Here is a 16,797-nt window from a genome sequence, read left to right as displayed (position 1 = left end):
TGACTGTTTCTGAGACCAAATGTTCATGGCCATATAAAGTATTGGAGTATTGGACATTGATATACTTGCACCATGAATCTAATCGGGGAGGGCAAAGTTGGTATATTAGTTTGTGTTAAGTTTATGGAAGAAGGTAGCCCATATTGCCTACCTCATTCTGAACAAATTATAGTTATTCCTAATAGACATCCCATAGTATTGTTGTAATTGATAAAAATCCTGATAGTACAGTCCATACGGTTTCATCATTGTAAAGTTTCTTGTTTCTCTGACTTAGTTTCAACTTCCTCAGTGTAGTGCCCATTATTTTGGGAATGTGATGAACTTATTTCAGTTTTGTGATAAGAATTTCACCAGAAAACTGCTGCTACTACACTGTTGTATGCTTTAGTCCCCCCCCCCCCCCCCCCCCCATTACCTAGGAACTTAAAGTAACACTATTTTCATTTGTGGGTCAACCAAAAATTTCAGTAGGTGCAGAAGCCCCCATTCCACCACTCATTCCTTCATAGTTCCTCTTAAAGATGTTCTTAGTTCTTTAACATCCATAACAATGTTTTGTACAATCTGAAAGTAGATTATCTTTTGGCTATCCACACTGGTCAGTATACCAACAGAATTCTTCGAACTTCTATGTACAGCTTGAGTTTATATTATGGAAAGCTGTTCTCGACAAGCCTATTAATAAGAGCAGCATAATGTTGCCTTTGTAATACTACAATCCACAGCTTTCCATATAAAAAGTTAGTGAATTCATTTGATGTTAATTAATGGACATAATATTTTTAACATTTTAACAGGTGCAGACATTTAAAAAAAGGAATAAAATACCTCATAAAGTTTGTGATGTACATAGTATTTAATAAAGAAAATTGCTTATCTTATAATGGAATAAAAATGTGAAAATGTCAGATTTCTATTATAACTCCCATTAAACTGTGAAACTAGAAAACTGATGTAAAGGTGAGAACATTAATCGCAGGAATCGACAGGACAAGTAGGGAAGTTGAGATTTACTCCAACAAACAGGGAAGTAGTGAGTGAAGTGGCAAGACAGTGTAATTTTGCCACATTTTCCTTGCTACCTCCAACAGTTTCCCATGTAAATAAATGTCTGAATATTTGTGGCATTCTGATGCTGTGGTTTATATTTCAACTAATTTTCACTAATTTCTCCTGCGAAGTGTAAACTGATGCTGATGATTTTACTTTAGTGTTTTTTGCAAGATACAAAATCTTGTAGGTCTGATATACATATCACTGGCAATACATTTGTTCTTTGCAAGTCTTGTGAAAATATTTTGCTGAAAAAGAAAAAAAAAGATGGTTCATGTTTTCTTCATGTAAAATTGTTTAAAATGTAAAATCATTTGTAGGGATCCAAGCCACCGTGAAGTGCAGTCAAGACGAATTGGCAGTGGTCGTATTGTCACTAGAGATGTCTGGGACTTCCGTTTAGATAAAGAGCAAGACCAGAGTTCCAGTGAGTTTGGCTTTCAGCGAAATAGTACATCAAGAGATGAGAGGTATGCTGTGAAATTTAGCCAGTGGTAGTTAGTTTATGGTGGACATTTTTAAGTCTTGTATTTTAAATTCTGAAGATATTGGAATTAGCTTCCTTTTAATTCTCTATTCTATAGAGCAGTATTGCAGCTTGTGGAAAATTGATAGCTTGTCTCAAAATTTTGTTTGTCCTGCCAGTTGCATAAAATTGACAGACAATTTATCATGACTTAGTTTTAATAATTCAATGCTAAACACATTATAACTGTGACACACCATGTCATTTCTTCCTGTCATTACAGATTAATTGCTACTCTCAATCCTCATTTAAATTGAAGCAAACATGTGCCAGTGAACAAGAATCCCATGGTGTAAAAGCTAGGCGTGTGTGAGCAAGCAGCATTACCGCATTAGATTCGCATTCACTTCTGTTAACTTATGTTCCACTGGTTAGCGGTAATCTAATGAACCATCAAAAATGATGTAAATAAAATAGAAAGAAACTTCCACATGGGAAAAATATACTAAAAACAAGGATTCCAAGACTTACCAAGCGGGAAGGTGACGGGAGATAGCCATAATGAATAACACACACACACACACACACACACACACACAGCTGGCGGCCAGCCGCCAGCAGTCTCTAAGCGTTCTCGGCCTCAATACAACGCTCAGGCATATGATCCACAATCGTTCCCCTCCCTGGCCACACCATGGGAGGAACGAAAGGCTACGGTTGGCAGCGAACCTTATTCACCTCGCTATTTAGTCTGTACACGAGTCGATGGGGAATCGTTTATGGCGACCAAGCCTCAGTTTTTTGTCGAGCACTTGGAGGACAAGTTTGGGGAGGTGGAGGGCTTGTCCAAAATGCGCTCTGGGGCAGTATTGATCAAAACGGCATCCTCTGCACAGTCACGGCGGTTACTCGCTTGTGACAAGTTGGGGGATGTTTCCGTCACGATCACACCCCATAAGAGTCTCAACATGGTCCAGGGCATTATATTCCATAGGGACCTACTCTTGCAGTCAGACGACGAGCTACGCGCCAATTTAGAACGGCGGGGTGTTCACTTCGTCTGGCGCGTCCATCGGGGTCCGAGGGATAATCAGGTAGCCACCGGTGCCTTCATCTTGGCCTTAGAGGGTGACGTCCTACCCGAAAAGGTCAAGGTGATGGTCTACCGATGTGATGTGAAGCCCTATATCCCTCCCCCGATGAGGTGTTTCAAATGCTGGAAGTTCGGCCACATGTCATCTCGGTGTACTTCCAGCATGACATGCAGAGATTGTGGACGCCCTTCACATCCTAATACTGCATGTGCGCCGCCTCCCATCTGTGTGAACTGCGGCGAACACCATTCCCCTTGCTCGCCAGACTGCAAGGTTCTACTGAAAGAACGAAGGATCATGGAATATAAGGCCCTGGACCGCATGACCTATACTGAGGCTAAGCGGAAATACGAGAGGCTACATCCTGTGGCTCTGACCAGCTCCTATGCCACCGCTGCCAAAACAGTAGTTTTGTCATCTGCTGCACCGATTCCACTGAACACTCTGAGCCGGAATACTACACCTGCCCCCTTGATGGTGGGGGGCACTTCCCCATCTGTTGCTCCTGCACCACCTACCTCAGGAGCAACGACCCCCCAACCATCGGGGACACAAGTCCCCAACTCTAAGCCGGAGAAGCGTCCGACTTCTTCGGCGACTCTCTCTCGCAAGGGATCCCTCGGGTCCCTCCCTTCCCAGGTTTCCACCTCTGGGAAGGGTGACGTCAGCCAATGGCTGAAAAGCAGGCCAGCGGCTGGTCGCAGGGCATCCCGCTCCTCCTCCGTCCCGGAGACTGACTCGGTGGAGCCCTCCCAGCCAGTAAAGCCCAAGGAGCAGAGAGAGAAGACGAAGAAGAAGAAGGCCTCTAAGGCCAAGGAACGCGCGGTGGCATCCACCCCACCGCTCCATACAGGCTCTGCGTCTGAGGATGAGGTGGAGATCCTGGCGTCCGCTGAGGACCTGGATCTCGCCATACCCTCAGACGCCAAGGACGCCGGTTGTACAGGTCCTCGATCGGTGACAGCAGGTGACCCAGTGACGTGATCTGCCTCCTCGGTCCCTTCACGCCTATTTCGCCCATGGACAAAGTTATTCTCCAGTGGAACTGCAGCGGTTTTTTCCACCACCTTGCTGAGCTCCGCCAACTCGTCAGCAGTCACCCTTTCTTCTGCATTGCCCTCCAGGAAACGTGGTTTCCGGCAATGCGGACCCCTGCCCTACGAGGGTATCGGGGTTATTATAAGAACCGGGCAGCTTATGAGAGGGTGTCTGGTGGAGTCTGCGTCTACGTCCTTAACTCTATCTACAGCGAGTGTGTACCTCTTCACACACCTTTAGAGGCTGTCGCTGTAAGGATGTGGACGCCTCAGCCTATTACTGTCTGCAGTTTGTACCTTCCGCCGGATGGTGATGTCTCTCGTCATGTGTTGGCTGCATTGATAGGACAACTGCCGCCTCCCTTTGTGTTGCTGGGCGACTTTAACGCCCATAACCCCTTGTGGGGTAGCGCCGCGATTACTGGCCGGGGCAGAGATGTCGAGACTCTTCTGTCACAGCTTGACCTCTGCCTTTTAAACACGGGAGAGGCGACCCACTTTAGTGCGGTCCATGGCTCGTTTTCGGCCATTGACCTTTCTATTTGCAGCCCCGGACTTTCACCATCCATCCACTGGAGGGTCCATGACGACTTAGGTGGTAGTGACCATTTCCCCATCTTTCTGTCACTGCCACAGCGTCACTCTTCTGAACGCCCCTCCAGATGGGCTCTGAATAAGGCTGATTGGGACTTATTTACATCTGTCGCAGTGATCGCACCTCCTTCCACTGATCCGATTGATGCGGTGGTTCAGTCGGTCACCACCAGCATCGTTTCTGCGGCGGCATCTGCGATTCCCTGTACATCCGGGTCACCTCGGCAGAGGACTGTGCCGTGGTGGTCGCCCGAGATCGCAGAGGCGATTAGAGATCGCCGGCGGGCTCTTCAGCGCCATAAGCGGCACCCGTTGTTGGAGACCCTCATTGCTTTTAAACAGTTCCGCGCCCGAGCCCGACGCCTTATTCGCCAACGGAAGCAGGAGTGCTGGGAACGTTATGTTTCCACCATTGGCGTCCGTACCTCTGCATCGCAGGTTTGGGCCAAGATTCGGCGACTCCAAGGCTATCGGCCACCTGTCTCTGTCCCTGGACTTTCGCTGAATGGAGCAGTGTGCACCGACTCCGACACGATTGCGGACCGGTTAGCAGAGCATTTTGCTCAGTGTTCCGCGTCAACGAACTACCCGTTGGCCTTCCGCTCCCGGAAAGAGCGGTTGGAAAGTCGGAGGCTTTCCTTTCACACGCGCCACGCGGAGTCGTACAATGCTCCTTTCAGCGAATGGGAATTCCAGAGCGCACTTTCTGCTTGCCCTGATACGGCTCCTGGACCAGACCGCATTCACAGCCAGATGCTGAAACACCTCTCAGTGCCTTGCCAGCGACGCCTCCTAGATCTTTTCAATCGCGTCTGGGTCGAGGGTGTTTTCCCGTCTCAATGGCGGGAAAGCATAGTCCTCCCCGTATTGAAACCTGGCAAGAACCCGCTGGAGGTGGACAGCTATCGCCCCATAAGCCTCACCAACGTTCCTTGCAAGTTGCTGGAACGTATGGTGAGCCGGAGGTTGAGTTGGCTCCTCGAGTCTCGGGGCCTTCTGGCTCCGTCTCAGGGTGGGTTCCGTAAAGGCCGCTCTGCCGTCGATAATCTGGTCTCCCTGGAGTCTGCCATCCGTACAGCCTTTGCGCGCCGCCAACATCTGGTTGCCGTCTTCTTCGACATGCGGAAGGCATACGATACGACTTGGCGCCATCACATCCTGGCCACACTTCATGGGTGGGGCCTTAGGGGCCCGCTCCCGATTTTTATTCAGAATTTTCTTTCGTATCGTTCCTTCCGCGTGCAAGTAGCTGCGTCGCATAGTTCCTCCCGGGTCCAGGAGAACGGGGTCCCACAGGGGTCTGTCCTCAGTGTGTCCCTGTTTTTAATTGCCATCAATGGGCTCGTTGAGGCGGTGGGGTCGTCCGTCGCGGCTTCTTTATATGCGGACGACTTCTGCCTATATTACAGCTCCAGTGGCATCGCCGCTGCTGAACGGCAGCTGCAAGGTGCCATCCGCAAGGCGCAGTCATGGGCTGTAGCGCACGGCTTCCAGTTCTCGGCCGCGAAGACCTGCGTTATGCATTTCTGCCGGCGTCGCACGGTTCACCCTGAGCCGCGCCTTTACCTTGACGGTGAACCTCTTCCTGTGGTCGCGACGCATCGGTTCTTGGGACTGGTGTTCGATACCCGGTTGACTTGGCTACCCCATATTAGGCAGCTGAAGCAAACATGCTGGCGGCACTTAAACGCTCTCCGTTGCTTAAGCCACACCAGGTGGGGTGCCGACCGGTCCACCCTCCTCCACCTATATCAAGCGCTGATCCAGTCCCGCCTTGATTATGGGTGTGTGGCGTACGGTTCTGCCTCGCCTTCAGCATTGCGATTGTTGGATCCCATACACCACTGCGGGATCCGCCTCGCCACGGGAGCGTTCCGGACAAGCCCCGTCGACAGCATACTTGTGGAGGCTGGTGTCCCTCCATTGCGGTTCCGGCGTGACCGCCTTCTGGCCGCCTATGCCGCGCACGTTTATAGCATGCCAGGGCATCCAAACTACCGTCTCCTGTTCCCGCGCTCGATCGTCCATGTTCCAGACAGGCGGCCCCGGTCAGGGTGTCCCATTGCGGTTCGCCTCCGGGACCTTCTCCGTGGCCTTCACCTTTTTCCTCTGCCGCCTGTTTTCCGGGCCAATCTCCGTCTGCCCCCGTGGAGTGTGCCCCGACCGTGCCTTCGGCTCGACTTGGCACAGGGTCCGAAGGTCTCAGTGCCTCCGGAGGCCCTCCGCCGCTGCTTTCTTTCCATCCTGGCCGAGTTTCCGAACGCGGCGGTGGCCTACACCGACGGTTCGGTGGTCTCTGGTCACACTGGTTACGCTCTCACTCTACGGGATTATTGTGAGCAACGGTCATTGGCAGCTGGCTCCAGTGTATACACTGCCGAGTTGGTTGCCATCTATCGTGCCCTAGAGTTTCTCCGCTCCCGCTCAGGTGAGTCCTTTGTCATCTGTAGTGACTCCCTGAGCGGTTTACGAGCTCTTGACCAGTGTTTCCCTCATTCCCGTCTGGTGATGGCCATCCAGGAGTCCCTCCATACTCTCGTCCGTTGCGGCCGCTCTGTCACCTTTGTTTGGTCCCCGGGTCACGTCGGCATCCCGGGTAACGAGCGGGTTGACGAACTGGCGAAACAGGCGGTCAGTTCCCCGGCCATGGAGATCGGTCTTTTAGAGAGTGACGTCCGATCCGTATTGCGGCAGAAGGTCCTTGCTGCTTGGCGTGATGAGTGGCGCACCCTGCCCTCTCCCAACAAACTTCGGGCAGTCAAGGAGACAACCAGTGTGTGGCGCTCCTCCATGCGGGGGTCTCGCAAGGACGCTGTCGTCCTCTGCCGGCTCCGCATAGGACATACCCGGCTCACGCACGCGTATCTCTTGTGCCGTGACGACCCGCCTCTCTGTCGCTGCGGATTGGCCCTGACCGTGGTACACGTCTTACTAGACTGCCCACTTTTAACTGCCCTCAGGCAGACGTTCGCGCTGCCTGATACACTCCCTGCTCTTTTAACCGATGACTCTACTATGGCTGACTTAGTTCTCCGTTTTATTCGAGCAGGGGGTTTTTATCATTCAATATGAGAGTCCCTTTTTATTTTTTTTAGTGTCGACTGTGGCTTTTGGCCTGGGGTTTTAGTTTGTGGTGTTTTAATGTGTCCCTTGGTTGTTGGCCTTTCCAGTTTTATTTTCATGGTCGGCCAATGACCGTCGCACTCTGTGTCTTTTAATCTCTTTTCTCTGGTCTTCGTCTATATCTTTCTTGTACTGTGTCGTCCCTTGTCGTCTCCGTTATGTGTTTATTGCTTGTTGGACTTTTCTTCGTGTATTGTTATGGTCGTGGAACAAGGGACCGATGACCTAAGTAGTCTGGTCCCTTTAACCCCCACAAACCAACCAACCAACACACACACACACACACACACACACACACACACACACACACACACACACACACACACACACACACACAGAATTTTGAGCTTTCGCAACCGGCGGCTGCTTCGTCAGGAAAGAGGGTAGGAAAAGGAAAGATCAAAGGATGTGGGTTTTAAGGGAGAGGGTAAGGAGTCATTCCAATCCCGGGAGCAGAAAGACTTCCCTTAGGGGGGAAAAGGATAGGTATATAATCGCACACGCGCGCGCGGCGCACACGCACACGCACACACGCACACGCGCACACGCACACATCCATACAGACACAAGCAGACATATTTAAAGGCAAAGAGTATGGGCAGAGATGTAAGTCAAGGTGGAAGTGTGGAGGCAAAGATGTTGTTGAAAGACAGGTGAGGTATGAGTGGCGGCAACTTGAAATTAGCTGAGATTGAGGCCTGGTTGATAACGAGAAGAGAGGATATATTGAAGGGCGTGTTCCCATCTCCGGAGTTCGGATAGGTTGGTGTTGGTAGGAAGTATCCAGATAACTCTGGCGGTGTAACACTGTGCCAAGATGTGCTGGCTGTGCACCAAGGCATGTTTAGCCACAGGGTGATACTCATTACCAACAAACACTGTCTGCCTGTGTCCATTCATGCGAATGGACAGTTTGTTGCTGGTCATTCCCACATAGAAAGTGTCACAGTGTAGGCAGGTCAGTTGGTAAATCACGTGGGTGCTTTCACACGTGGCTCTGCCTTTGATCGTGTACACCTTCCGGGTTACAGGACTGGAGTAGGTGGTGGTGGGAGGGTGCATAGGACAGGTTTTACACCGGGGGTGGTTGCAAGGGTAGGAGCAGAGGGTAGGGAAGGTGGTTTGGGATTTCATAGGGATGAACCAAGAGGTTACGAAGGTTAGGTGGACGGCGGAAAGACACTCTTGGTGGAGTGGGGAGGATTTCATGAAGGATGGATCTCATTTTGGGGCAGGATTTTAGGAAGTCATATCCCTGCTAGAGAGCCACATTCAGAGTCTGATCCAGTCCCGGGAAGTATCCTGTCACAAGTGGGGCACTTTTGGGGTGGTTCTGTGAGAGGTTCTGGGTTTGAGGGGATGAGGAAGTGGCTCTGGTTATCTGCTTCTGTACCAGGTCAGGAGGGTAGTTGCGGGATGCGAAAGCTGTTTTCAGGTTGTTGGTGTAATGGTCCAGGGATTCAGGACTGGAGCAGATTCGTTTGCCACGAAGGCCTAGGCTGTAGGGAAGGGACCGTTTGATATGGAATGGGTGGCAGCTGTCATAATGGAGGTACTGTTGCTTGTTGGTGGGTTTGCTGTGGACGGATGTGTGAAGCTGGCCGTTGGACAGATGGAGGTCAACGTCAAGGAAAGTGGCATGGGATGTGGAGTAGGACCAGGTGAATCTGATGGAACCAAAGGAGTTGAGGTTGGAGAGGAAATTCTGGAGTTGTTCTTCACTGTGAGTCCAGATCATGAAGATGTCATCAGTAAATCTGTACCAAACTTTGGGTTGGCAGGCTTGGGTAACCAAGAAGGCTTCCTCTAAGCGACCCTTAAATAGGTTGGCGTACGAGGCGGCCATCCTGGTACCCATGGCTGTCCCCTTTAATTGTTGGTATGTCTGGCCTTCAAAAGTGAAGAAGTTGTGGGTCAGGATGAAGCTGGATAAGGTGACGAGGAAAGAGGTTTTAGGTAGGGTGGCAGGTGATGGGCGTGAAAGGAAGTGCTCCATTGCAGCGTGGCCCTGGACGTGCGGGATATTTGTGTATAGGGAAGTGGCATCAATGGTTACAAGGATGGTTTCCGGGGTAACAGACTGGGTACGGATTCCAGGCGTTTGAGAAAGTGGTTGGTGTCTTTGATGAAGGATGGGAGATTGCATGTAATGGGTTGAAGGTGTTGATCTATGTAGGCAGAGATACGTTCTGTGGGGGCTTGGTAACCAGCTACAATGGGGCGGCCAGGATGTTTGGGTTGTGAATTTTAGGAAGTAGGTAGAAGGTAGGAGTGCGAGGTGTCGGTGGGGTCAGGAGTTTGATGGAGTCAGGTGAAAGGTTTTGTAGGGTGCCTAAGGTTCTGAGGATTCCTTGAAGCTCCGCCTGGACATCAGGAATGGGATTACCTTGGCAAACTTTGTATGTAGAGTTGTCTGAAAGCTGACGCAGTCCCTCAGCCACATACTCCCGACGATAAAGTACCACGGTCGTGGAACCCTTGTCAGCCGGAAGAATGCTCACCGATCCATCATCATTCTTCCGGCTGACAAGGTAGATATGAAGCCCACACCTACTACAGTAGTACAAGTTTATATGCCAACTAGCTCTGCAGATAACGAAGAAATTGATGAAATGTATGATCAAATCAAAGAAATTATTCAGATAGTGAAGGGAGACGAAAATTTAAGTCGTGGGTGACTGGAATTCGGTAGTAGGAAAAGGGACAGAAGGAAACATAGTAGGTGAATATGAAATGAAAGAGAGAGCCGCCTGGTAGAATTTTGCACAGAGCACAACTTAATCATAGGTAACACTTGGTTCAAGAATCATAATAGAAGGCTGTATACATGGAAGAAACCTGGAGATACTGACAGGTTTCAGATAGATTATATAATGGTAAGACAGAGATTTAGGAACCAGGTTTTAAATTGTAAGACATTTCCAAGGGCAGATGTGGACTCTGACCACAATCTATTGGTTATGACCTGTAGATTAAAACTAAAGAAACTGCAAGAAGGTGGGAGTTTAAGGAGATGGGACCTGGATAAACTGAAAGAACCAGAGGTTGTACAGAGTTTCAGGGAGAGCATAAGGGAGCAATTGACAGGAATGGGGGAAAGAAACACAATAGAAGAAGAATGGGTAGCTTTGAGGGATGAAGTAGTGAAGGCAACAGAGGATCAAGTAGGTAAAACGACGAGGGCTAGTAGAAATCCTTGGGTAACAGATTAAATATTGAATTTAATTGATGAAAGGAGAAAATATAAAAATGCAGTAAATGAAGCAGGCTAAAAGGAATACAAACGTCTCAAAAATGAGATCGAAAGGAAGTGCAAAACAGCTAAGCAGGGATGGCTAGTGGACAAATGTAAGGATGTAGAGGTTTATCTCACTAGGGGTAAGATAGATACTGCCTACAGGAAAATTAGAGACCTTTGGAGATAAGAGAACCACTTGTATGAACATAAAGAGGTCAGATGGATCCCAGTTCTAAGCAAGGAAGAGAAAGCAGAAAGGTGGAAGTAGTATATAGAGGGTCTATACAAGGGCGATGTACTTGAGCACAGTGTTATGGAAATGGAAGAGGATGTAGATGAAGATGAAATGGGAGATATGATACTGCGTGAAGAGTATGACAGAGCACTGAAAGACCCCAGTTGGAACAAGGCCCCCGGAGTAGAAAATATTCCATTGGAACTGCTGATGGCCTTGGGAGAGCCAGTCCTGACAAAACTGTACCATCTGGTGAGCAAGATGGATGAGACAGGTGAAATACCCTCAGACTTCAAGAAGAATATAATAATTCCAATCCCAAAGAAAGCAGGTGTTGACAGATGTGAAAATTACCGAGCTATCAGTTTAATAAGTCATGGCTGCAAAATACTAATGAGAATTGTGGAAAAACTTGTAGAAGCCGACGTCGGGAAAGATCATTTGGATTCTGTAGAAATATGGGAACACGTGAGGCAATACTGACGCTACAACTTATCTTAGAAGCTAGATTAAGGAAAGGCAAATCTACGTTTCTAGCATTTGTGGACTTAGAGAAAGCTTTTGACAATGTTGACTGGAATACTCTTTCAAATTCTGAAGGTGGCAGGGGTAAAATACAGGGAGCGAAAGGCTATTTACAATTTGTACAGAAAGCAGATGGCGGTCATAAGAGTCGAGGGGCATGAAAGGAAGCAGTGGTTGGGAAGGGAATGAGACAGGGTTGTAGCCTATCCTCGGTGTTATTCAATCTATATATTGAGCAAGCAGTGAAGGAAACAAAAGAAAAGTTCAGAGTAGGTATTAAAATCCATGGAGAGGAAATAAAAACTTTGACAGAATTACAATGTCATCGGCGAACTTAAGAGTCAGCAAAGTACTTAGAAGAGCAGTTGAACGGAATGGACAGTGTCTTGAAAGGAGGATATAAGATGAACATCAACAAAAGCAAAACGAGGATAATGGAATGTAGTTGAATTAACTTGGGTGATGCTGAGGGAATTATATTAGGAAATGAGACACTGAAAGTAGTAAAGGAGTTCTGCTATTCAGGTAGCAAAATAACTGATGATAGTCGAAGTAGAGAGGATATTCGATGTAGACTGGTAATGGCAACGAAAGTGTTTCTGAAGAAGAGAAATTTGTTAACATTGAGTACAGATTTAAGTGTCAGGAAGTTGTTTCTGAAAGTATTTGTATGAAGTGTAGCCATGTATGGAAGTGAAACATGGACGATAAATAGTTTGGACAAGAAGAGAATAGAAGCTTTCGAAATGTGGTGCTACAGAAGGCTGCTCAAGATTAGATGGGTAGATCACATAACTAATGAGGAAGTATTGAATAGAATTGGGGAGAAGAGGAGTTTGTGGCACAACTTGACCAGAAGAAGGGATCGGTTGGTAGGACATGTTCTGAGGCATCAAGGGATCACCAATTTAGTATTGGAGGGCAGCGTGGAGGGTAAAAGTCGTAGAGGGAGACCAAGAGATGACTACACCACACAGATTCAGAAGGATGTAGGTTGCAGTGGGTACTGGGAGATGAAGAGGCTTGCATGGGATAGAGTAGCTTGGAGAGCTGCATCAAACCAGTCTCAGGACTGAAGAACACAACAGGTCATATTTCTAATTTCATTAAAAATATTTTATTCACCTATTGCTTACACACATTTAAATAAAATCATGTAAATGCTTCACATGTCAAACAAGGTGTTGCAAACTATTTTATTTAGCAGGTACTGAAATGGGAAATGATCACCTAAAGCTTTCCAGTTGCTAGTAATGAGAGTACAAATGCTCTTCCAGTTATGTTATTTTTTGATAATTAGTGTCCTTTTAAATTTCCTCAGTTGTAAGGAGAAACCAGAGAAAAGTGTCAAGAGACGTATGTATGAAGTTCAGACGAAAGCAAAGGAATGCAGGAGGAGCATTTTAGTGTTAAGTACACAAGATCCACACATTTCGTGTTTACATACTGCAAACTGAGAAAAGTGGATTATTCCTTTCCCATACCAGTTTGCTTACTTCGTCTAAAATAGTGCACTCACCATGCAAAAGAATCCTCTCTGAAATTAGAAGAATGCTGCAAAACATTCAGTGTCGTATCGTGTGTGTTCATTATTAGTGCAAAATAGTAATACAGAGCTCATAGGTAATGTTTCTCGAGTTGTCTTCAGTTCCCTGTAGTGTAAATGCTTGTATACACACACACACATACACACACACACACATACACACACACACACATACACACACACACACATACACACACACACACACACACACACACACACACACACACACACAGTGAATCATAGTGAACACTAGGTAATTAGATGCTAGTGCACACGGTTTCCAGTGTGAAAGGGGCTTCACATTCCTTTGGAGTTTTTATTACAAAATTTGGTATTGTATTGGCGTTCATTCTAAAGTTTGTTTCATATAAGTTTAATTTCAGGTTTGACCGTCGACCATTTGGAAGAGATTTTGATCGTGATAAAGACAAGTCCAGGGGGGAAAGGAACCGTTACAATGACAAGAGGAGAGCTTACAGTGACAGCAAAGAAGAAGAACCAGAGTGGTTCTCAGGTACTCTTCTATGACAATTTAGTAGTGTGTATTAAAGAATTAAATGGTATGCGAGGCCCTGATTTACTTCATGTACCTCGAAATGATAAAAGAATAATCAGTTCCCATTTCATTTCAGGTGGACCAACTTCACAGAATGATAAAATAGACCTTGGAGGATTTGGAGATTTTTGTGACGATGGCAATCTCGGAAGACCAACAAGAAAGAGTGCTTCACAAAAATCTGGAAAGAGTAAGAAATGAAAACTGTTCCTTGTAAGAAAATATATCTGGTGCAACTCAGTGTGTGACTTGCATGCCAATTTCACACTCAACTTCATAACTACAGGCATAATTGAACTGATTAAGTGTATCGTGTTGTTGCACTGTATACTGGATAAATATAATACACACTCAGTAGCAGTTGAATTGCACATACGTACATGGTGCAGCATCTAAATACTGCGATGACAATAGTGATGTATTATGGCACTAAATTAGGCAGCAGAAACGTACAGAAACTACCCCCGATCAGACCACTCAACTACTGCCTACAGCTTGGAGTAGGGTAGATGTGAGTCAAGGATAGCACATCTTTAGGGATCCCAGTTAGGATTATGAGCAGACAACCCTACAGGGCCACATAGGACCCTCATGTTACTGAGCTGAGGGAAATTTTTATTCTGACATAAAACAATGCATTGATCTATTCGCAAAAATCTGCAGGGTGCACTAGATTTACAAATTATTGTTTAGTAGGTTTCTGCATTGTCAGTGGTGTTCTGAGACAATGACAGTCATCAAGAGCACAATTTCATCCCATGTGTATATTATCTGCAATAGAATACTACCTGTCTGTATGGTACCGTATTGAAAAGTTGAATGCATTGCCTCCTGGTTGCCAATGTACTCATACTCTGTCACTGTACCATGACTCATCAGAAATGACCATTTTCTGTCCTTTGAGTGTCAAATGATCACTGCCACACCTACAGTCTTTACGTGGTGAGCAACAATGTGCACATAGCAAAGTGTTCATTCTGAATGGTGTGGCTACGCACCTGTTACTGTCATAAAACTTTGGGCTGAAGCTGTTGTGTGCACAATAGGGGGTTTTGGAAAAGTTGCTCCTCTTTGGATGTTCCCACAGTATCTTCGGAACTACTACTCACTTCCAGACAGTGAAGAATTCTCCTTCAATATCTACCAGGGACAAGACTCTCGCAGGATCCCTCTTGGGAGGCAATCCCTCGGACTGGAGGCATTACAGCAAATGATGCCTGAAGGAACTTTGACCTGTGGGTTGCAGGCTGTCTGTCTGTCCCTGTGCTCAATGCAGATAGCCCCTTTAACAAACCTTTCCCATCAAATCTGTGCCGGAGGAGGGGGATTGGTACAAGGCTCCTTAAGTGCCCCCCCCAGTCATCAGATCTCCCCTCACAGTTGAATTCTGAGCCAATGTTTGTGGAGCTGGTTCCATCCCCACTGGTGGCAGGCAGTGAACTTGTGACATAATTGATCCTCATGGCACCTTCACACCTAAACTGGCCACCAGTCACGCAATCAGTGTTACTCTAAGGGATACTGCTGTCACCTGACAGTACTAAACCACCTTGCTTCCTATTCTGTGGTTTGCATTGCTTTCAAAGAAAAGCACTTAACTGATGACCATTCTCTAATGCTCGATGGTAATTGTGTGTTCTGCCAGAACCATACTGTTCTCAAGAGAGTATCTGGAGAGCTATGTACTTCGGTTCATAGAGATGTCGCCTGTGAACGGATTTCTCTTTGTACCTCATTGAAGGCAATAGTGCTGCAGGAGCAAAAGGCATTAATTCCATTTGCAAAATTTATCTACCTCCAGGCAGACCAATTATGCTGAATTGACCACATTAAGTGGACAACTTCCCCACTTCCTCTCCTTTTCTCCTGTTTCGGGACTTCAACACACACCATCTCCCATGGAACCACACTTTGTCTGGCAGAAGCCTTCTACAGGTAAATGACCAGCTTCTCAGACATGACCTGTGCACTTCAATTATGGTTCTCCTGCCTACTTCAGTGCCACCCATTGGTACCTTTTCAGCTGTTGATCTAACAGTCTCGTTAGGCTTTGCTACATGGATCACTACACGACAACCTCTTTGGCAGTGGCCACTTTCCAGTGACTTCTCGGTGTTCCCTTACTGTTGACTGAGAGACAGACAGACAATGAAGTTCGGCACTTCACAAAACCAACTGGTCTGTATGCCTCTGCTGCTACATTCGCCACCTCTGTCATATTGTAATGATGTTATGCAAAGCATATGACGTGATCATCCACGTCATTGGAACTGCTGTTCCCCTTTCTACAAGTCCCCTCCATCTGTTGGGTGCAGTGGACCAAAGACCTTTTAACAGCTGTTCAAGATTGCCAACAAGCACTGTAACAGTTCAAACCACATTCTTAGCAGACCATTCTTATCACTTGAGCTCCAGAAAGTCAGTTTATCAGGAATTCATTGAAGGGCTTGGCCCCGGGGAGCACAACGGCTTACCCAATTTAACAATGATGGCAAAGTGTTTAAATAAATGTAATATCTTAAATGTCTCAGGCTAACACAATGGTTTTCAACTTTTTAACAGATTCCTTAGAGAGAGCTGACAATTTTAAGCAAATACACAGGTGAGCAAAAGATCCAGCTGTTAAAGCAAAGGCAAAAAAAAGCAAACTGTGAAAAGAGTTAGGCCCACACAAACCATTGTAGAAAAGACTTAGGCAGAAATCATTGTGCCACAGAGCAGCTTCACTTGAGATAATAGCAGCAGCAAATCTCAAATGCCGGCCAGTAATACCGTATTTCCGTTATGCTCATTCTTCTCAGGCTGAGCCAGTTGCACACAGACGGCAGAAACAGTAGCTGAACCATCAGGCAACAGCAAGTCGCTCGTAAAATTAGTGTCATATGACAAGACGATTCCTACAAACAGGTCAATTAGTACAATAACACACTTTCACCAGATAGCTGTCTCAGCAAGCAATCCAGAATAAGGTAAAACCGCAGCCAGCAAATGGTGATTAACAGTCAAAACTAAGAATTTCAAGAATAGTAAAATTCAAACACTGGCAAGAACCAAGAATAAGTATATTGATATAATCAAGGCACAAATATAGTTTAAGTAGACTTTAAATAACTATTTTGAACTTTCTTTCTGGATTTAAATCATGGTTCTATTAATAATTTAACCATCAGATACCAGTACAAGACACACACAGACCAAATTGGGTGCCAGTGTAGGAAATTTCACTGCTCTCCAGCAGCACATCTGGTATACTATTAGACACGGCCAGATCGGACTAAAACATAAAGGAGCACATTAACACTATGCCATCTGGTGATGCCACGCTGG

The 16,797-nt window shown here is 46.7% G+C and overlaps 1 protein-coding gene across 42 annotated transcripts in view; it reads left to right on the top strand.

The window, feature by feature from the left end:
- Positions 1–16,797, top strand: part of LOC126283988 (eukaryotic translation initiation factor 4E transporter) — a 246,923-nt gene that overhangs the window by 90,927 nt on the left and 139,199 nt on the right. For all 42 annotated transcript variants that reach the window (XM_049982498.1, XM_049982522.1, XM_049982523.1 and 39 more), the window contains 3 exons: positions 1,377–1,526; positions 13,298–13,428; positions 13,547–13,660. In XM_049982498.1, the coding sequence (XP_049838455.1) occupies positions 1,377–1,526; positions 13,298–13,428; positions 13,547–13,660 (395 nt within the window). The remainder of the gene's footprint in view (positions 1–1,376; positions 1,527–13,297; positions 13,429–13,546; positions 13,661–16,797) is intronic.

This window comes from Schistocerca gregaria, chromosome 8 (genome assembly GCF_023897955.1).
Source record: "Schistocerca gregaria isolate iqSchGreg1 chromosome 8, iqSchGreg1.2, whole genome shotgun sequence".
Taxonomy (NCBI): Eukaryota; Metazoa; Arthropoda; class Insecta; order Orthoptera; family Acrididae; genus Schistocerca; species Schistocerca gregaria.
The sequence above is the reverse complement of the archived record's forward strand: the minus strand, read 5'-3'. Positions and strand labels throughout refer to the sequence as shown.